General features: G+C 35.9%; 1 protein-coding gene across 11 annotated transcripts in view; it reads left to right on the top strand.

Annotated features, from left to right (window-relative positions):
* The window catches only part of PPFIA2 (PTPRF interacting protein alpha 2), a 352026-nt gene that overhangs the window by 319490 nt on the left and 10622 nt on the right, over window positions 1-21914 (top strand). For all 11 annotated transcript variants that reach the window (XM_055712395.1, XM_005437159.3, XM_055712388.1 and 8 more), the window contains 4 exons: window positions 13681-13762; window positions 16904-17104; window positions 19261-19323; window positions 20747-20776. In XM_055712395.1, coding sequence (XP_055568370.1) covers window positions 13681-13762; window positions 16904-17104; window positions 19261-19323; window positions 20747-20776 — 376 coding nt within the window. The remainder of the gene's footprint in view (window positions 1-13680; window positions 13763-16903; window positions 17105-19260; window positions 19324-20746; window positions 20777-21914) is intronic.

The following is a 21914-nucleotide window of genomic DNA, read 5'->3' as shown; positions in this document are numbered from 1 at the left end:
TGAGATTTACATTCAAGCTTTTGATTCCTTTTTGCTGCTAAACAAAACTGCCCTACGAATGCTGCAGAGACAGTGAGCCCCCAGTCACTGGAACAGAGCGAGCAGAGCACTTCACCTTGTAAGAATTTCTATGGCTAACTTAGGTTAGGACATAAAGCCCCAAGAGAAACAGGGCCACTGACAGTGTAGTTAAAGGATAGGCTAAAGCAGAGAAGCACTCCTTTGTATTACAATTTGGGGGTGTGAGAGCTTCACTTATACTGACTTTGTCACTTCCTTAAAAAAAACCTCCAAACCCCAACCCACCCCACCCCCAAAAAAAACCCCAAAATCCCCACAAAAACCTCAAAATGGCATCTCTCCTAGGCGTGAAAGCAGAGGTCTGGTTCATCAGTGATCAACACATCAGTACTGTGAGCAGTATGCATGAGTTTCACCAGAGCGCTTTGGGTTAGTAAATTAAAATTGTATAGAAGTGATTATAAAAGGATGTATTCCTGTTAAAATGCTATCCATGGTATTTATTTCAGTTGAATTAATATCTTAAATGAAAACTATCTTAAAATGCTGAATCTCTAATTTTGCATTTTTGAACATATTCAACTTCATCAGTTATTCAGCAAGGGTGCTCCTACCCCAGGGATGAAGCACGATTTTTCAAATTGTCAGCTGCTGCAGCCAGTAGGTACTAAAGGTCCACCAGGTCTCCTGGCCTTCTGCTCCCTGAGTAGCAAGCACGTACACTGAGCCTGTTCTAGCCTTGTGGAGTTACAAACACACTGCAGCATGCTATAGTATTTTAGCGCCATTTATATGCATGGAATAGATTACTGAATAATACATTTCCCTCTGAAAAGTTTCATGAGGGAACATAATTCTGGAGACCAGTCCTCTCTCTGGTGATTATAGTGTCATTAACCCAAATTTCAATGTTTTCCTCCTTCTTGCTTAGAAGATGCTATTTAGATGTAAAATTTCATTCCATTTCAATTGACTACTTAGGCATCATTAAAATTTAATTAGTAGTTTGTCTTAATGATATGCTAGACATTTATAAACCTCAAACAAGAGTCTCTATTAATCCAACATTTGTTTATTACAGTAGATTTATTAAGAAGGCATCAAAGAGAAATTAGGGAAGCTGTGCAGAATTTTTAAATTAGACCCAACATGTTCCTAAAATAATCTGAAAAGATGAACTTAAGTTGTCTGGTTCATCCATAGATGTTTACTCTCAGACATTAAATATATGACAGCTCTAGTTAACGTTAAAACTTTTAAAGTCTTGCTATTTGTAAATTGAACGTGGAGTCCTAGAAAACAAAAAAAATAATGTCAGGGATATTTGGAGCATTTAAGGTATTATTCCATTGTTTGGTAAAAATAATTGATGTCAGGTGTGACAAAGGATAATGCACTGCATTTTTTTAATTTAAATTAGCCTTTTAACTCTGCTTCACTTGTTCTATACAAAAGCTGTTAATATTTTGTATATAATGTCTTCTGCCTTTTGTCTGATTCTTAGAGCCTGTTTGCCTAATGAGTAACTTCTTCAAGAAAACTCAAGAGTTTAGGACTAAAATTATTAATGGCACTGATACCCTCTATGTCACCATTACCTTCATTTAAGTGTCCTAATGGTTCCAATAATTTGCACTCATCTAAATCATAAATTTTGATCAAGGTATACTTTCCAGAAGGCACCCATCACTGAAATGAAGAATGGAGCTTTTCTCGTAGTATTTTTTTTCTAGTGATTAACTAGTCTCCCTCTGAAAAATGGTTACTTAATTTCCAATTCTGAATTTTGTAGTCAACTTCAGCTACCATTTATCTGTGACAGTGTATACGCTATCCCAGCTGTTCATAGCATCATCTCTCGTGGGTATTTTTGCACCAAATAATATGACTGTGCACAATAACTTGGCCTTGGCATTTGCTCAGCGTTGTCATGATAGCCCAAGCTGGGACTCAGCATAGGGTGTTTCAGGTCAGTCCAGTTTCTATTGCAACACATAAAGGTTTGCAGAGGGTTTGGACAGAGACATAAGTACCCCCTGTATAGCAAAGTTGATCAGCGTGTATCCTACAAAATGATTCATACCTCAGAGAAAGGGTAGATATAGCACTGTGCCTAAAATCAAATATTCTGTATCTCCCTTAAAAATGCATATCCCCACTGACCTCACCTCGGGTAGAAAATTAAGACACTTAATGAAAGCTGTATAAATGTTTGACTGTCCTTTTCACTAAAACACCATATGAGGAACTCTTTATAAAATCTTCTTTAACAATGAACTCGGCAAAACTTGAAATACTATCAACCAATATAGCCACGTTTGCTTCCCTTTTTGCTGTACCTGTCCTAGTGAACGTCGATTGTGTTCTCCTTGTCTACAGTTTTTTTCAGGAGTTATGTCAAATAATCCTTAGCCAAAAGCCTCACCGATGGCAAATACATCTCCAAAGAGTCTTGCTTTGTCTTCCAAAGTGCCGTATAGCTCTGAGTGCCAGTAATGTATATCCTTTTCAAATGTAATGTTTGATTTGATCTGCAATATGCAATGGAACAGCAAATAAGAATCTGCTTGTAGAAGGGAGCTGCTGAGGAAAGACAAGACATGTCTTCTATGTTGCATAAAAGTATGTAATGATTTTTTTTTTATAATCAGTGATATTTCATAGGATGTGTTTAATTCATCCTGTGCAAAGCACTAACATAAGGCAAGATTCAAGAGACGAAGTGCTATGTAGTCCTAGATTTGACCTTGTGCATGCTGCTAACACAGTTTGAGATTGCCCTATGCCATTGCTTCCCCAGCAATCCCAAATACAAATCTTCGCCATGAAAAAAAACTTTGCATGCATGTCATCTAGTCTGGATCATACTGACAGGATTCCAGCCCAGAAGCTGATAAATTCCCCAGTTTATTATTTTGAGTGTTGGAATAACAATCACAACTTACCTCATAGCTGATGAAATAACTGCACTGTGTCATAATGCCATCACTCAGAGTCATCTGGCAGTGCAGAGCTTTAGCTTCACTGTTTCTTCAACTTTGTTTGATTTGATTCTGGAGAGGAATCTATTAATTCAACATTTTAAAAACAAGCATAAGATGTGAGGTTTCTATTTTCCGACGGAAAAAAAAAAGTAAACCTTTCTTTCCTGTTTTGGGGAGATTTACTCCATAGGCACAGGTGTGTGTTTGCCAGATATAGCCTCCCACCTTCAAGTGGATCGCATAAAAGCCTTGATATACCAGGACACGTATATAAGCTTGCATACATGAATAAAGACTTGTAAAATCGAGGCCTAAGTAATTTTCATATGTAAAATTATGGTGTAAAAAAAAATAAATTCGTATTTGTGGCCTTATCATTAACCTTGCAGAGAGAATTGCAATGCTGTTAAGTCTCAGATGACTACAGTGACATACATATTAAACAGCAGTAACTTCTACATGATCAGAAGAGCATGTTGTATTAACTGGCTCTTCTTCCTTTCTAACTAAAAAAAAAAAAAGAGATATAAATGTTGGCAAGTTCCTTTGATAAATTTCTTTGATAAATTTGACCAATTCCTCGTTATGCTTCAGCCCTATGCTTTTGTTGGTTTTCAGTTGTATATATCCTTCAAAAATTGGCAGGTGATAGAGAGAAGTCACAAAAAATAGGCCTCACATTGTGGTTATCCACACTTAAATAAAATCAGTAAAAGAAAAAAGAACACTGTGGCTTCCATTTTTTTATGGGCATATCTAACTTTTAGATTCCTGTCAACAGGCTACTTGAAAAAATGTCTGTGTAGACCTTTTGTGGAATAAGAGTTTGAAACACTGTAGTTATCATTTAGCTGTTCTTGAATCCGCACAATGTCCATTTAATTAGGCTTTATGTGTGCAACTGTAATTAGAATTTGACATAGTGTATTTGTGACTAGAAATAAGCTTTCTTTGCAGTATACAAATAGGTGTTTCCTAGTAATTTTCTTAATTGCACACATTTTGATAAAATTAATCCAATTGGTTTAATTAAGATCTTTTTCTGTGCCATCCATCTAATGTTCCTATATACTTAAAGTTTACTAAACACCATTATATCCTAAAGGTACATGATTCATTTTTTTACAGTAGCACTTAAGAATATAATGCTTTTTTTTTTCTCCAATCTTTTACTTACAGATTCTTCAGAAAAATTCTGGTTTTGAGTTTAATTTCTTCCCTTCTTATCTCATCTATGAGAAACTAACTGATGTTAGTAGTTTTCAGACTGATCTTTAGTTCTTCCTCTAATTCTAGCAAATAACACTGTCTTCAGTAGCTATTTATTTGCTATTTTCTTATTCCAGTGGAGGAAGGAGTGGTATTCAGTGCTCTGATATGTCGTTTAGGATTGTCGGCTGTGTCCACCATGGTGTTCTCTTGGCTGGATCGGTGTCTAATCCTTGAGACATACATAAAGATGAATTCTCTTTTTCAACTTAATACCTTTAGCAAACATTTTTAACACTATCTGGAAGATCCTTTCTAATCATTAGTCAGTCAAAGCTTTTGCAATGTTAAAAATGTATCTTGCTATTTCATTAGATACTTGGAGCCTTTTTAGCATTACAAATGTAAGGATATATGGGTATTTCTCTTGCAGAGATTATTAAACCTTACTCAGATTATTCTGAAGATTGAAAAAATTGATACAACATATTTTATGCTATGTCTAAGTTAAATATTTATTTTTTTTAAAATCTTGTATTTTAAAAAATAGTATTTTTACCCTTTGCCAAGTTTTTTTTATTCTTTTCCTCATAAAAGACAAGGATATGTGTATCAAGTTGCATGTTTTTGATCAAACAAAAGCTAGACCAAAGCCCCAGTCCTTGACTTATCTACATGTATAGGCCTATCTATTACAATTGTGGATAAATATAAGCATCTACCCTCATGCATGCAGCTGTCTCTCTAAAAGATGATCTCCAGCAGATGCAAGTGTCTTGTCAGATTAACTGTAGAAATAGGATTTAAGGGAAGAATAAGTAAAACACAGCAGAGGAAAACCAATTCTACTTAACTTTTAGTTTAATGTATGTCTAAGGAAAATAGTGTTCCTTCAATAAAATGCTGATAAAATGGTTGTTCTATAAAATGGAGAAGGCTAGAATTTAAAGATCCATTTTTTCCTGCTGTATTTTATTATTCTGCATACAAGATGCTCAGGAAGTGAAGGAATGTCCCTTGATCCTCTGCTTCTATAATGGGGGAGACCGGAATGGCCTTCAGGTCCCATAAGTTATCTCCAAGCAACTGCAAATTGCCAACTCATTAAAGCCGACAGAAAATTACTTGCATTCCAATTAATCCCCCTCTTTATTTCTCTCTACCCATACCCAAAGGAGTATTCAGGGGAAGATGTAAGAAGTGGGAATTCTGGTTCAATAGGCTCTAGAAGGTCCAAAATTAAAAGCTTTTCCAGCTTTTTAGTTAGCTCAGTAGATTCTACTGAGCTAATTTACAGTTAGCTCAGTAGAAAAGGAGCATGAATCATGAAAGTGTATTCAGTTCTAGTGCTACTTCCATCAGATTTGGTAACTGAATAGTTGTCTAGTCTTTTATTTATATTGCATACCTTCATTGTCCTTCCCTTCCTTTATTTCCCTTTCTTAAGCTTTCTGTGTATAAATTTGTCGTTTGTTTCCATCTACTTTTCTATATCGCCCTTTCTCTTCTTTCTCCCAGCTGTTCTGCTGATCTCACACACATGAAAACCAAAATTTAAGATATTGAAACCAGGGCCCTGCGGAACTCACTGAAGTGTCTGGAACCTCTTCTTTTCACCCCCACATTTTCTACAGCTATGTCTACCAAACATTTTTATATCTCTGTAAATCATTTGTTAATAGAAATATAATATTCTGAGATGTCTGAGTTTCATTCAGGCATATAATTTTCTTTTTATGATGGCAATTAAAGGAAGCTGAAGAAGTTTATTATTGGCAACAGCATCCTGCTTTCTCCTATAGATACTGTTACCAAATATATTGGCAAGAATAGCTTGCCTAGAGGGCAATTCACTCATACTAGTATGGGTACTGATCTAATGTTAGTATGACTGCTTAAATTAAAACACTGCATGGCATAACTAACTATTACAAATGTTAGTCACCTATATACATAAACTCTGCATAATTAAGGGGAAAAAAAGAACCAAAAAACCAACAAAAAAACAAACACCACAGAAACCCCAGTCTAGGTCATTTATCATTACTATGAGCTATTTTGCTAAAATATTAGTGACTTCCACATAGAAAAGTAAACCTTGAAACTTACTTCATTCAATTTTACTGTGTCTTTATGGTAATTTGCTTAAATCCAGAGGTTTGGGATTTTCAGGATTTTTGATGTTACGGAAAAATCATTATGAAATCATTCAAATCTGGGTGAAATGCTTTGATTTGAAAATCTATTCAACATTCACTGTTTACAGTTCTTTGACACAAATATGTATTGTACATGGAAGATGTGCTGTGCTAAGTGGTACCTAATAAATAACCAACATCAGCATAATGAAAATCTAATTTGAACAGATGTACTTGCTCTTCACAAGAACATTTAACTTCTTTAAAGCATTCAAAGACCAGTTAGAAAGATTTCTGTAGTTATAATGGTGGTGGTATTTTACCTATCATATGATTATTTTTTTTTTCGGGACTACTATATGTTCATTAACATTTATGTGCTTTTTTTTTTTCCATTAATCTCTCTCCATCTCATGAAAAGCATATCTGGGTAAGTTAAAACACCATGGCTGCTGAACATATTCATTTTCAGCACCATGTTAATTTTCTATGTTTTCTTCTTATTTCTTTTTGTTCTTCTGTGAACATTGCAGAAAACTAACTCAAATGAAACCTTTCAAAGTATTCAAAATAACGGTAACCTGCGAAAGCATATGCAAGTACAGGTCAGGACTTGCTTGTGCAGGGCTTAACAGGATAGTTAACTACATTGAGAATAACTTCTGTCATTTTTTTGAAATAAATGTGTTTTAGAAAGTATGAAGCCCAGAATCACAAAGATATTTGAAAGTTTAAGTCAATAGAAAAATTTTGATTGTGAAGGCCTAGACTAACAATTGCTGTTAAGGCATAAATTCTGTTTAATTAAATCACAGAGGACTCCAACTCATAAACACTCCAGTAATCTGGAGAAAAAAAAGTCCTTTTTTTCTGTTTGAGCCTTCATGCTCTGTAGTCATACAATAATATTTCATTTGTGTGTATAACTTACTATTTTCTTTTTTACCAGTTCGTTTTTTTTTTTTTTTTTATGTTTGGGCTTTGGGTTTTTGGGGGTTTTTTTAGTAGTTAACCTGATAGCAAGTTTAAAACCTTCACCTCCTCTTTTATCTATCATATAAATGTTATTTTCTTCTTGAATAATTTTTGGGTCTCGGGGAGAAAATTTCCTCCATTCAAAGCATATATGCACTATAACTTTCTAAAGGTGTAAGGATAAAAAACTCAAAGAGAACAGGGATTACCACATTAATTTAGAATATGTGATTATGAAATAGTGTTATAAAAATAGATTTGATAACATTTAATCAATCTGGGCGCTCCAGGGGTCTTTAATGTTGTACAGTACGTTCAATATTGCAAGGCTATCTATTATGCAGGTCTATTTCACTGGTGGTTGTTTGGTTGTTTTTTTTTTTTAATAGTGGCTCTCTACAGCTCTAATTTGTTAGGGTCTGTATTAAGCATTCCTGAACATGCCCCACTTTGTTTAATATACATCTTCAGAAAAAAGAATGCTGCCCTTCAGTTTGCATACGCTTAAAATGTACACTGTTAAATGTGCTTTGCTAATCTGTGTTATCTGGGTTTATGTTAAATTTATCCTTCCTGATTTTATAGATTTAAAAACAGATTTATTAGCTGTATCTTGATTTCTGTTTCAGTCATTTTTTCTGAAAACTCCTTAAAGTTTGATATAAACATTTTGTAAAAAAAAAAGGGAATTTAATTTTGTCCATTGTCCTGTCTGACTATAATATCGAATATCCAAAAGGAGAAAGAATGAAGATTTCAAATGGTTTAAAAACCAATCACTTAAGTGCCAAAGCTGAAATAAGATCTGGCCTAATTTTTAGTTAGTGCAGTCAGATGGATCCTTTCAGATTAAATTAAATCAAATCAGCACTATATGGCAATATCAAGTCTGAGTCTCTTCTCCCACCACCACCACCACTTTAAAAACATCTATACTATTGCAGAACAAAAATAGATGAAATGTAGCTTCTTATTTTTTATTAGACACTTATTATAATTATGAATTTATACAAATGCAACTACCTTTTGTCATGTAATGGTCTTAGCTACAGGATTCTAGACTCTCTTGACTATTTATCAAATGACAGTAGTAAAGATGACATTCAAGACCATATTTATACATTAGAAATCCTCTCTCCTGAATTTTGAAGTGTTTCAATGTATGTTACCTTTCAAGAGGCAGGTGCATTTAATTTTAATATTATGATATGAATATGAAATCATAGGATTACTCAGACAAATACAGTATACTTGGTCTTTCCTTTCTGTCTATTTCTCTTCTAGAAACTTATCAAGTATATTTTGTTGTAAACTAAACATTTTAATATTGATAATAATAAAAGTGATAGTGTCAGTAATAATAATAATCAGACGATCTGCTAGGTAAACAATTTCATCTGTTGTCTTCTTAAGAAAATGTCTGGGAGTAAAGGCCATTTCATAAAAATCCAAATTAGCAATTAGGCAAATTTTTTTTTACAAAATCTGCTTGTATTTTACAAACATGATTTGACGTTTTACTTCACTGTGCCTCCTTTTCAATTTATTTCACATTTATGATTACATTTTAACTAAGAGACATTACAATATGCAGAATATAATATCCCATGAGGGCTCTTCTCCACTAGAACTATCAGAGTAAATGCTATTATTTGCAGAAATACGAATATCTGTGCTGAAACACTGTTCAGGTTTCATCAGGACAGTGTCTGGACTTTGTGTACTACACAGAGCGTTTGCTTTATGTGTATCAGAAATACTATGCTGTTATTTGTTGTTTGCTTCATAGGGGTAGCCTCATCTTTGTAAGGAAAATTGAATGTCACTGAATGACGTGTTTTGAATCAAGATCTTGTTAACTTCCCACACATGTCTATTTAAAGATTATTCTTCTTTTAATGAAGTTCATTGAGTTTTATGCAATGAGTTGGTTAGGGCTATCTATACAGTACTAGAATTTTCCTGGTGCAAGGGAAAGATAAATATAAAATAGAAAATTTGCAAAATAACAACATAGTTTTGCTCTTATCATTTTCCCCTTCCTTTTGCTCCCATGTACCTCTGTCGTCCAGAGGGATACTGAAGCATTCATAGTCCACATAGTATGAGACAGCTGTGCTCTCATCTTGATAGGTTGATTTGGGCAGCTGCACCTGGCTCTCAGCAAAATGGTGCCAAAGAAAATGGCCCAGTGTAATGGTATCTTTAGGAAGGAATTTTGGGGACGATTAGACATTAGAAGTCAATGCTAAGGAGGCAACCCTGCTTCTCTGACACACAACTCTACAACACAACTTGATGTGATTTTTCTTTTCTGTCTTTGATAAAAGAGTGAAGACAGCCTACTTTATGAGGCACTCTTTCTAAAACAAATACAAGCATATCTCAGATTTTGGATGAATGCTAAACAGCTGATGTTCACCAAATTTCCTTGCTTTGCAAAACCAGGCTCAGAGTGATGATATCTTTTAAATAGGATATTGCACTTCCTCCCGTAATGTCTCCAGGAAGCAGATTTTATTCTTGAACAGTAATAATGTTATATTTAAAAATACAGCTTTAATTTGGAATTCATTTCAGTGGTAGTAAGTGGTTTAAAGCCCTATCAGCAAAATAATAGCATTTATAGTAATGCCTAATTCATGTAAATTCTTCCTTATTGGTTTGTTTTCATATGTTGCCAAAAACCGAAATGAGCATGGAAATAATTACATTTTAATTCCCTACCTCCTTACCAATGTGAAGTGGACACATTATAACACGTAGTACTCTTCTGACAAAGTCTTAGGAGGAGAAAATCCCTACATTCCCTTGTAAAGCATCTTCCAAATAAGAGAAACTGCGTAATCCTATTCACAATCTCCAAACCCTATCTTTGTAATGCAAGAAAATAAGATGAGCTTTAGCGTATTCATCTCTTCTTCCTCCTGTGATCAAGTGTATGTCTTTGTAAGGAAAACTGAACTGCAGTAGCCAATATTTGGCTTTAGGGACCTTCTGTTTTCAGGAAGCCAGTGACTATCCCACAAGGACAATAGCACATTCAAGCTGTTCCAAAATATTTGGGTTATATTCCAAAATAGGCAGATCACTGGATTAATTTTTCTGATAATTTGCACTATTGATCAAAGCAATATTTCCCCTGCCCACCCACCCACCCCTTACATGGCACTTTGAACTTATTTTGAAAGAGTGGAATGTTTTCTGTAGTGCTAGTTCATATAAAAAAAATCCCCAGAATTCTCTTTGACTGCTGACTGAAGAATATCTCTCTCAGTCAGAAAAACAGAAATTCTGGGTTTAGTTCTGGTTTAGAAATTGAAGGTTCGTGTTCTTCATATCTTCTAGTGTGTATTAAAAAGTAGTCAAAGAATACTGTTCAGGAAGTAAAATATAATTTAAAGTAATCTTTAATATTTGAGAGGTGTTTAAACATCTAAGGGAAGGAAGCATAAGTTCTGAGGCATAAAATTATTTTTTAAAGGGAAAGAAATATTATAAAAATACTTTTAGTCTTCCACACCAGTAAGTGAGGCACAGGCCTTATGATGGCTGTAGTCCGTGTGCATGTCAAAATATAGGATTTTAACTTTACACTAAAAATATTTTTAATCTGAAACACTTCTACATGCCAAGACCCTTTGGATTATGTTAATCATACTCTAGTCTTTGGCTATAGCATATACCTAGGGCATTCCATTTCTTGCCTGGCCCCATTTTCTTCAGGCAGAATCAACAACCACAGCTAGATTTGCTTCCAGCTCTGTGAGCCAGGCTGGCTCTGAGGTAACAGCAGTGCTTTCTGACTTTCGGAGGCTGTATTTGTTTGAGAAGCGCTGGAATAATGCTAAACTTCCACACCAAGCCTCAGGCCAGTTCAGATGTTGCAAAGTCACAGAAGACTGTCTAGAAATACATACTTTATAATTCCAGCATGAAGGAATTAAGTTTATCATGGAAGTGAGACCTTAAAGTGCTAATGCCTCTTCTGGAGGCACCTCGGTTCCTGAAGCCACACAGGGATTTAACACCAAATCGAAGAAATAGGCTAAAACTTTGTTCCCATCTCCTTGTAGACCATGTGCTGCTGCTGCAGGAGACCAACACAAGCAAAGGCAGCCAGTGGCCCTGAAAGACATAGCCTCCTTTTTTTACTTACTATGTTAGCCAGCCCTGCTCTTTCAGCTGGGATGGGTGAAAAGAAAAGCCTAGATAAGGAAAAATCTGAGGTCAGATTCCTCCAAGGACGGTGTCTCCATCTGCAGAAGGTGCAGATCCCTGGGCTTGGGCTGACTTTGGGGAAGGAGCAAGTTGCACAGGGTTTTGCACAGTTCATGCTCTGCCTTAGGTCACCAAAACCAGCCAGGTGAGGAAGAGACATCCCTGAAAGCTTGGCTCTCTCTCAGGGCAACCATGCCAGCTGTAGCCCTGTTGTGGCACATGATGGAGTTATAGCACTGCTGTAGCTTTGCAGGCACCCTGCAGAACCAACTCCAAGGGAAGGCTGCAACCCACATACCTCATCCACAGGTAGCTGGGAGGTGGCCAAGTCTGGACGTGCCTTAATTCTGCTTTCCTAAGCAGCTCAGTGTATATGTCTCCCTGGGAATATGGGATTCCTGCACCTCCACCAGCTACTGAAGGTAACATGGTGTTTGTATACCCAGAGAGCAACTTCTCATTTTACTGGGGATTATGCTTTCACAGAAAGCAAGGATAGCTCTACAATGTCTTTGGACATCTGAGTGACAAAGGATAAAATACGCTGCTAAAGATGTATGGGAGGAGAAGTCAGATTAACTTCGATAATGCTGTCAGGTATTTGTAATGTTACGTATTATTACGGCATAAACACAGAAAATCAAGCAGCTGTCTTTCTATTAATATCCAGAGCCAGGGACTTTATCATGTATGCAAAATGGATATTTGAGTTCCATTTACTACTAAAGCTAAATTCTCTCAATCTGGCCCCTTGGCAGTGCAAAAATCCCGGAAGGGAGTACTCCTTACAAGTAAGATCACCGCATCGCTTTTATCTCCTGTATTTTTATAGTACATATATTTGAAAGGCTGGTAATGCAGTTAAAAATTGCCAAGGGATAATTGAACCCCAAAGGCTGCAGTAGCGAAGGAGGACAGAGCAAAACTGAAGCTATAATTCCAAGGTTTCCTTGTTATATGGGAATGTAAGCAAATTTTAATACTACATTAGCATAGTCCCTGTCTAATTTGTTTTTCACTACAACTTCTTGCTGAGAGCATCCTTTTGTGTTTCACTCAGTAGGAGGCAGCTGAAAATATGTTGTTAAATACCAGGGAAAAAAAAGACTTCTGAAGGACTGCTTTTTCTATGCTGCCGCCACAGTGGGTTCTTCATTCCTGCTCCAGGAACAAAAATGTCTGGTCAAATGGTTGAATGTGTTTAATATAGACCATTTTCCTCATATTCTAGCTGGCTGGTCTATACATAACTTTACCAAATATTTAATGCCACTATATTAAAAGTATGTTTTAAGCTTTGAGAATTATGTTTTATATACACACTCATTGCAAACCAGAGAAGCTGCAGATGCAGGAGGTGGATTGGTAGCTGATCAACTCAGTAAAAATATATCTATGTATATATGTATATGTATAAAATTGAGAAGCCACATCAATTCTATGATTATAAAAACAGATATATCAGTAAACCACATAGATTTATTTTGTATATAAGCAATAATGAAAAAAAATAACATGGAATTATTAAAGGTACAACCAACTCTTAATTAGCCATGGCTGGCTTATTTAAAATGCAGAATAGCTGTGCTCTAGAGACCCTAAAATTGTGCATAGCTGGTCCAGCAAGTTTACTGTTTCAAATAGAGACCTCTCGGAGCCGGCTGCATTACATCCATGCTTAGCTCAGATTTAGAAGTTGACAATTTCAGGTCTTCCTGGGTCACTACCAAATCAGAGCTAAAGGATTCAGATACTCAGGAGGAATCCTTCAGTTTTGTCTCATCACCAAGGTCTTCTATTATATGGATGATCCTTTTATACAGGTTATCCCAATTCTGTATTGCTTCATCTAAGAAAGGGCAGAAACCTTGCCTTTTCTGTGTTAGTTGTTTAAAGGGATGTCAAAATGCACCAAGAAAAAAAAAAAAAAAGAAGGAAAAAAAAAAGAGGTGGAAACAGAGAATACATTTAAAAAGGGGAAGGGACTGTATTATTCACTGGTGTTTTCTATGCCATTTCTATGCCTGCCATCATGCTTCACTGTTGTTACCCTTAACAAAAAGGCACAGTTGCATCTATATTGTCCCTAAACATACCTCTTGGTATTTAACATTTTCTTCATCCATTTTCAGACATGAACTTCTGGAAGAAGCTCGGAGAAAGGGTTTGCCCTTTGCACAGTGGGATGGGCCAACAGTGGTTGCCTGGCTGGAGGTAAGTGTCGGCCATAACTTGGAAATGTGAGTCACATTTGTAGACTGCTTCTATGTGCTCATTCTTACAAAATCCAAAAAAGACTGTAAAAGTCTCCTTCTCTCTCTCCTGCGCACTGTCCCATGAACACTAAGCAGATTTTGACACTGGATGGTGTAAATCAAAGACAAGGCAGAAAGTAACGACGTTCTTATACAAATACACAGTCACCCTTACGTGGCAAGGCTGTGTTACTTCAGCAGACATACAAGCTCTTCGTTGGCTCAAGGAACAGGTGTCTATTCCTTGTCTATATCAAGCATCCCTGTGTATTCACACCTGTTCTTTTTTCTGTTGTGGGTATCATCCACTGATTATCAGATAGAATTCACAGAGTTTTCCCCTTCAATTAAAAAAAAGGTCCCTTTCTAAAGCTTTAAACAGGAATATGTTCAGGGAATAAAAGACTGAAGAATGAAAGCAGCTGATGTCTACAAAATTTCTGCTTCATATTAAAATTGCTGAAGGTACCTAATGAAAAAGATGAAATGAAAACTGCAGAAAGGCAGCTCGAGCATTTGTGCACGACCTTGGAAAATGGGATGATATCTTCCTTCCCAAAAATTATCTCTGTTAATATGGAACATTCATTAATTTGGCTGCTACCTGACTTTTTCATATGACTGAGAGTTGTATAACCAGATTTGTATCAGTAGGAAATATTCAATATTACAGTCAAAGTGGATTTGCTGGAAACATGAACATACAAAGGTCTATACATTTCTGAATACTGAGAAAAATCTGCCCTTGATGTCCTCCAGGGTGATCCAAAATATGAAGATATTTCTGACAAGTTAAGCCCTAATCTTTTTTTCTTTGATTCTTAGCTGCAGAATAGGATATGCTTCCCACTGTCTCAGAGAGGGGCTGTAAAGAGAAATTGATGTCTGAACTTTTTGGGAAATATGATGAGATTAGCACAGGAAAACCCATGAGGAAGTTTATGTTGCAGTATTCAATGGAGATTGAATACTGATGATAAAAAGATATGAGGCCAGAAGTACTGTATTTATGCAGTGAGCATCAGTGTATTCAGTCAGCAGATGGACACTGTGCATTTCATACTCTCCTGGGGAAAATATAATTTGTGACCCTTTGACTAAAAAAAAAAAAAAAGTAATACTAAAAGAGACAAAGACCCAAATTAAAGAAGTATATGTGGTCACAGTTGTGACACTTCCAAACTTTTCAGGATGTGACATTTCAGCCTTAGCATATTCTGGACATTCCTATGTAGCACAGCCATAGCTGAGATATATTTTAAGAACTGTGGCTTTTCTTAGCTAATTCTGGAAAAGTATATCATTCTTGATATCTGGGTTCTCTGCCTAGAACAATTACTGTGCCTTCTTTTTAGAAACTATTTTCATCTAACCTCATTTCCTGGTAGAGACAGCTGTTTGTTAAAGAACTAACTTACCTAATTTGTTAAAGAACTAATTTACCTAATGAGTGGCAAACAATTGAATCTATTTCTGCAGGCTGAATAACTCCCAGCATTTATGCTTTCCTGCTTTTCAGGTGCATACATGAAAAAAATAATGTCAAATTAAATGAGAATATTAAATACATTTTAAAGGTATGCATAGATTCCTCATGGTCCTTTGTTTAAGCACAGCTGGGTGTAATCTACATAATTCTTGGTTACATTTTTTTACTTTCATGAAACTTTGTATTTTGTTATTACGGTTAGTTGGAATTATATCATACTTTTAAGGTCTGTACTAGCATGGATGAAGGGCAGCACCTCATCCCGTCAGTGAGAATGGCTTTTTGAAACACAATGCAGTCATCCCTCAAGCTCTGCAATGCATCAGGGGTCAGTACAGAAAAACCTGACTGAGTTTTTTTGGCATCTGATATTCAAGTCTGTTTCTCTGTGACATGAAAGTGATCGAACAGCTGTTTTAACTAAATATTTCCTAGATAAGGTATAGACTTGTTAATAACCACGCAGTACTTCCCTGTATTTTGAGAAATTAAATAAAAATCCTTTCAAATTGTCACTGCTTTCCAGATTTATTGGTGAATTTACTGATGGCATATTTTGACTCATTCCCTTGACCTTGTGTCCTCTTTCAGTAAATCGTTATTAAGAGAAAAAAATAAAATAACAGAACTGGCTAATTCTGATGGCCTACTCAAGATGCACCTAGCTAGGTCTGTCTTTGTGTTCCATTGTGTTATCTCAGTGATTATGGCATTCACTGCTTATGTCCTTCTCACAGTTTTTGCTATAGCATAATATATTTCATACTGTGACAAAAACTTCCCACATGCATGTATTGCTGCTCTGGAATTACCTCCTTCGGGAGCAAAGAACTGTAGACCCTGACAGTCATATTAATGAGGCAGCGCAAAATGAGAAAGCTGAGAAAACCAAGAAGAATTCATACTCGATAGGTCCCAGGAAAGACTGCTAGGAGTAGAGAGTACCTCTTACAAGGAAAGACTAAGTGGTGAAGTGAGAGGCGGTTGCTGTCCTAGGTGGCAATGTAGCTGTGCTCACATTGTCCTGTAACTTCTAACCAGTATTTCTAGTTAGTATGTGACACCATACCAGATTGATCCCAAATTTACAGTATTCTCAGTCCTCACTAAGTTGGTTTTCTGAACTGTGCTTGGTTCATTTTTACCAAGAAAATAAAAGCTGAGGAGTGTAAGATTGAGTACACTATGGGGATTAACAAGGAAAAAGAAAGCCAGTTTAGTACAAAAGTGAAAAAATTACTTAATTCCTCTTAGTTTGTTTCCTGTATATGATAAGACTATCAGATGGGCGGTAACACTGACTTTTGCCATTACTTGCTCATTAAAGACCTAGGAAAGGAGTAGCCCAGGTGATAGAGGTACACAGCTCTAATAATAATTCAAAGTATCCCCTGCTATAAGGTTCTGGTTACAAGAAAAGCAACAAAAAAGAGTTCACATGAAGCCATGGCAATTTCAAAGCTTCTGAAACAGTTTTGTTTTGTTAAAGACTATGATATACATACTCATTTTTGTGTATTACCATGCTTCAGGTTGATAAGTGCCTTGATGATTAATTTTATTTGAGAAATGAAGCAATGCTTTGGATGAATGTGTCCTTTCTCTCAACAGCTCTGGCTAGGCATGCCAGCCTGGTATGTCGCTGCCTGCCGTGCCAACGTGAAGAGCGGAGCTATTATGTCTGCTTTGTCTGATACTGAGATTCAAAGAGAAATTGGAATCAGCAATCCTCTTCATCGCTTAAAGCTTCGACTAGCAATCCAGGAGATGGTATCACTGACAAGTCCATCAGCACCTCCAACATCCAGAACAGTGAGTCCTGTTCAGCTAACTTTTTCTTCCCTGCCTCACCCTGCAGGAGTCTGCAGAAAGACTTTTGCAGAATGAGTGGCTCTATGGTAATACACACTTCACAATCAGTGAGAACTGTCCTATAGAGACTTAGAAGGACCTGCTCATCACTTGCTTGATAGTTGATCACTGATATCTTTCCTTTAGCAGATATTATTCTTTTTTTTTAAGCCGTGCTTTTGATTAACCTTGATGTTATCTAAATGATCAGTATTGAGCATCTTATTTGTAATTTTACCTGTATTTTTTTCCTTTCTCTTCCTTCAAGTAATTTCTCCCAATCAAATCAGATTGCATTTCTCTTTTTTTTCGTTTGTTTGTTTCTCTCTCTCTTTCTTTCCTTTTTTTTTTTTTTTTTTTTTTTTTGAGGGAGTGCAGGGGGAGGGGTACGGGTGGACAAGGCAGGAGGGAGGAGAGGTTATGTGGGAACACAGCTCTTTTGATTCTTATTTACGTTCCCCTTTTTTGCATCCTTTCAAATGTTATCTAATCTGAGTAAATTCTTTATGCTTTTAAGAGAATCAGTGATTGGAGGTATGAAGGGAAAGTCTGGAAGGGAGAAGTGGAGCATGTGCATTTGGTGAGGAAGGGAGAGAGTGGCAGCAGATGGGAAGGAAGCAAGTAAAGAAGAAACACAGAGATACAAGTCTGAAAGGAAAGGGGAATATATCAAAAAGAGCAAGAAAGTAGATTAGGGGAGAGTAAGAATATGTGCCGTAGATAAAGGAGTACCTTTTAGTGGAAAATGAAGAAAACCAGGCCAAACTGATGAGAAAAAGAAACAAGGTAACAAAAGGGGAGTTTCATTCTGAAAGGCTCATGTTGATAGCCATGAAAGACCCAATAGAAACTGTAACAAAACCAAAAGCAAACAAACAAACAAACAAATAAACAACAACAAAAAAAGGCTTGATCAGATGGGAATCATGGTGTAGAAGTGAGGCAAAAAGACTACTCAAGTAGTGCAGCCCAGACTTCTAAAAGTAAGACAGTAATAATAATGATGTTAATAATAATGATAAGAATGATGATTTGTAATCTCTTCATGGAATTAATGGAGAATCTTTTGGTGGAAATTAGAATTGAAATACTTTTGAGGGTGCCAGATCCACTGAGCTACACAAGTAACTGGGCAACAGGACTCTAATGTTCCTATTGACTGGCCTTTTATCTTCATGTTGCTAGGGTTCTTGAAGTATTATAGTTCCCCACCTGATTATTTTCTCGCCTCAGAACAATTGTATATGTCATAACCATGGTAATATTATGAATCATAATGGATTTCACCTATGTAAAGTGGTATGTATTCAACATGATGTTGAATGCTAAACAAAATTAATTTTGATTTGAAAAGCATAAGAGCATATTTCAAAGCCTAAGAGCACTGACTGACACTTACGAAATGAGAAAAGGGTACATTCAAGCTAGTAACATTGGGAATAACTTTGCCTTGTGTTTTAATTTTTCCTGAGTAATTGGCAGCACAAAGCTGCCCTGCCCTGGAACGTGCATTTCTGAGTCCCAAGTCTTTCTCAGGGAAGGAGCTCTTTTACTTCAGCTCTCAGGAAAACACAGCAGACTTCCATACCCCCTCCCTGCCTCATTTCATTGTCCTAGTAATAATCTGACTGAAAACAATAGGATGAGGAAAAATAGTTTTTCAAGTGAATTCTCTTGACGTTTTTGATTTACAGAAACTTGGCAGAAGCAATCATTATTTAGATGACAATATGAGCATGTGATGTGTGCAGAATATTTAGGCTGGAAAATCTTTGAGAACTGAAGCTTACCTCCAGACAGAGCTATGAGCCAAAGGTTATATTTGCCACTTGAAAGGCAGCTTAAATTATCATTCTTTCCTTTGTGACGGTGCTCTGCTGGACTTCATCCATCTGTTCTAGTTGAAATACTCCATCACATCTGTTCAGAAACCTCTAACAAAATATATAAAACAAGTTGTCTAAAGTTGTCTCTAGTTGCAGCTCGGTAGAGGCAAGAACATGGTTGTGCTGATGGTGATGCTATACGCTGTTAACTTACAGTGGTGCTGCCTTTCTTCTTTACCACTGCTTACCTAATGTGGATCCCACCTGCCTTCCTGTGGGCCTTGTCCATAGCCCTCAGGCAATGTTTGGGTGACCCATGAAGAAATGGAAAATCTTGCTGCTCCAGCTAAAACGGTTAGTCTTTCCACTTCCATTTAAAATGGTTTCAGTGCTTGAAAGAGAACTAGGATGTATCAGCTTTAATGTATATGCCGTATCTTCTGTAGGATGCTTCCCAAGCATGCCATTAGAAAATTGCAGAGAGTAGTGAAATTGAATTTAAAGAACAGTTACATTATTTCTCAGCAAAAGACATTACAAACTGTACTGCAATCACAAAAATTGTGTGAACGTAAAACTGGTATTGGAGTTTGACAGTACATTATAGTTTCACTGCCAGTGTGAAACCACATTTAGTGAAATGAAATTGTTGCAGTTACAGCTGTGACATTTCCCCTGTACTCTACTCCCTAGTACCTCTCTAAATATAGTTTTATATCTGCTGAAATAGAAAAATAAGTAAAGGCTTGAGAAGGGTGCATTACACAACTTGGTGTTTTCATTAATGCTGGGTCTTTCATGTCCATACTTGTGAATTCATGCTCTTTGATTTAGGGTGCATGGTGTTATTTATTTATTAGTTTTTGTCAAACCTCTCCCTGCTTTGCAGGGACATAAATAAATATTAATGGATTTTATTCAATAGTTCTCTCTTTTTCCTTTTACATTGAACATATGTTATTTTAGGTTTTGTTTTTATCATAACAACTCCATAACAGTGCTTATAAAACATGGTATAACCCTACAGTGAGTCTGGAAACCTGTCTTCAGTTTGGAAAATTTTGTAGTCAGCCAATTCATAAATGGTGGAGGAGGTACTGAAATTAAAATTTGATACAATAAAGACTTATTTCTTAGAAATTTATGCTTGCTATGCTATTTTAAGTTTTGTCATAAATGTTCATGAAGCAGATTCTCATCGATAATTTATTTTTGTTTACAACAGAGCTCATTTTTAATTATATTATTCTTGGTAAAGATAAATACAAACATAACAACACTGAACTGACCAGAAATAGAGTTGATCCTGTTTAACTGGCCAGCCAGGAAATCTAATTTTGCCATAAGAATTGTTACATAGAAAGCTCCTTTACAATACAGTCACAAGACAGCTTTTTATTGTGAATGTCGCAAAATCTAACTAGAAACAAAAAATGGCATCTCTAATGCCCAGCTTTGTAAGTAAATGGTTGTGATTTGATTGTGAAACCATAAAAAGTGTTTAAGATAATGCTGTAAAGTTTCACCAAGCTATAATGATTTTATATCCTGAAAACATAGTGAGATTTGCCCTACTAAGATTTTATGGGTTTGGTCTTGTAATTTTAAAGGTATAGCCTAGGGCATTGCCACTGCTGGAGTTACTTTATCAGCACATCTTACGTGTGTGTTTTCATTTGTACTAAGATTAACATACACATGAAAACCACATCTTTTTATAACTCATTTTTATTGTCTTTTTACCTGCTTTACTAATTGCTTCTTGCTGATAACACAGAAAGAGTCTGAAGAAGGCAGCTGGGCTCAGGTATGACACTTTCACATATTTTTTTTCAATGAAAAGCCAATAATAATGTAATTAACAGTGTATCAATATGCATAGAGTATAGTATTATGACAGTATCTCAACGATTGAATTATGATTTACACATTTTAGAGTTCTCATACAAAAAAAAAAATATTCTCTGGACAGGTTTGCTAGGTAAAGCACAAAGAGGCATATATGCTGCAAATATTTTTCTTGAAAGAAATGGTTACATTCCAGAGACCCATTCTACCTCCCAACTAAATCTAAATAAATATTTTCCTCATTTTTGAGAACAGGCTAATAAAATATGCCAACAGTTTGAGATCTAACATTTCTAAAATTACACTGGAATTTTTCTAGGACAACAGTATAAATCACACCCAAGTATCAGTCTACAAATAGTCTTGTATAATTAGGAAGAAAATTTTTCAATTTCATTAGACTATTAGTTACTTCTATTTTTAAACTTCTTTCTCTGCCTTTAACATGCACACTTACACAATCTTACTGTCTTTACTTATGGCATTTCTTTCTTCTTCAAAATCTCACCAGAATGAGAAATGAGGGGACTGTATTTTCCCCCATAGAAAATACATCCAGCTCACACTGTGTTATCCTTTTGTGTGTAATAACAGGATACATTAAAAACAAAACCAGAAAAATAGTTAGGCTTGAAAGCGATGCTCAAAGCTGAGTGCGATCCTATTGAGAAGGTGTTAATCTTACAATTTATGAGTTCTCTTTTCTGTTAAGCTTTAGTATTACAAAATAATTGGCCATAGCGAGATGTAAAATCTATTTTACATCTTAATTGTGAAACTCCTATAAAAATAGCTCAACATGCATGTGTTTTTTCCCTTACCCTATTGAAATTTCAACTGAACAGCGAAGTAGCTTAATGCCTGAATACTGGCTTCTAGGAGGAATCTGATTTGCTCCTACCTTAAAGAATTAATCTCTTGAGCACCACATGTGATGCACTTAGGTTTAAACTGTTCACAGTTGAAAATACCTGATTATTAGAATGTGTATGCTCACCTGCTCTGACTGATGGTGAACAAAAGCCTGGCTGACAAACAACTGAAGCTAACTTGTAGTCTTGAAAGGACTACATGTGTGTAACCATGAAGTGTCATTA

Source organism: Falco cherrug, chromosome 5 (assembly GCF_023634085.1).
Source record: "Falco cherrug isolate bFalChe1 chromosome 5, bFalChe1.pri, whole genome shotgun sequence".
Taxonomy (NCBI): domain Eukaryota; kingdom Metazoa; phylum Chordata; class Aves; order Falconiformes; family Falconidae; genus Falco; species Falco cherrug.
Note: the sequence above shows the minus strand (reverse complement) of the source record. Positions and strands in the feature narration are given on the sequence as shown.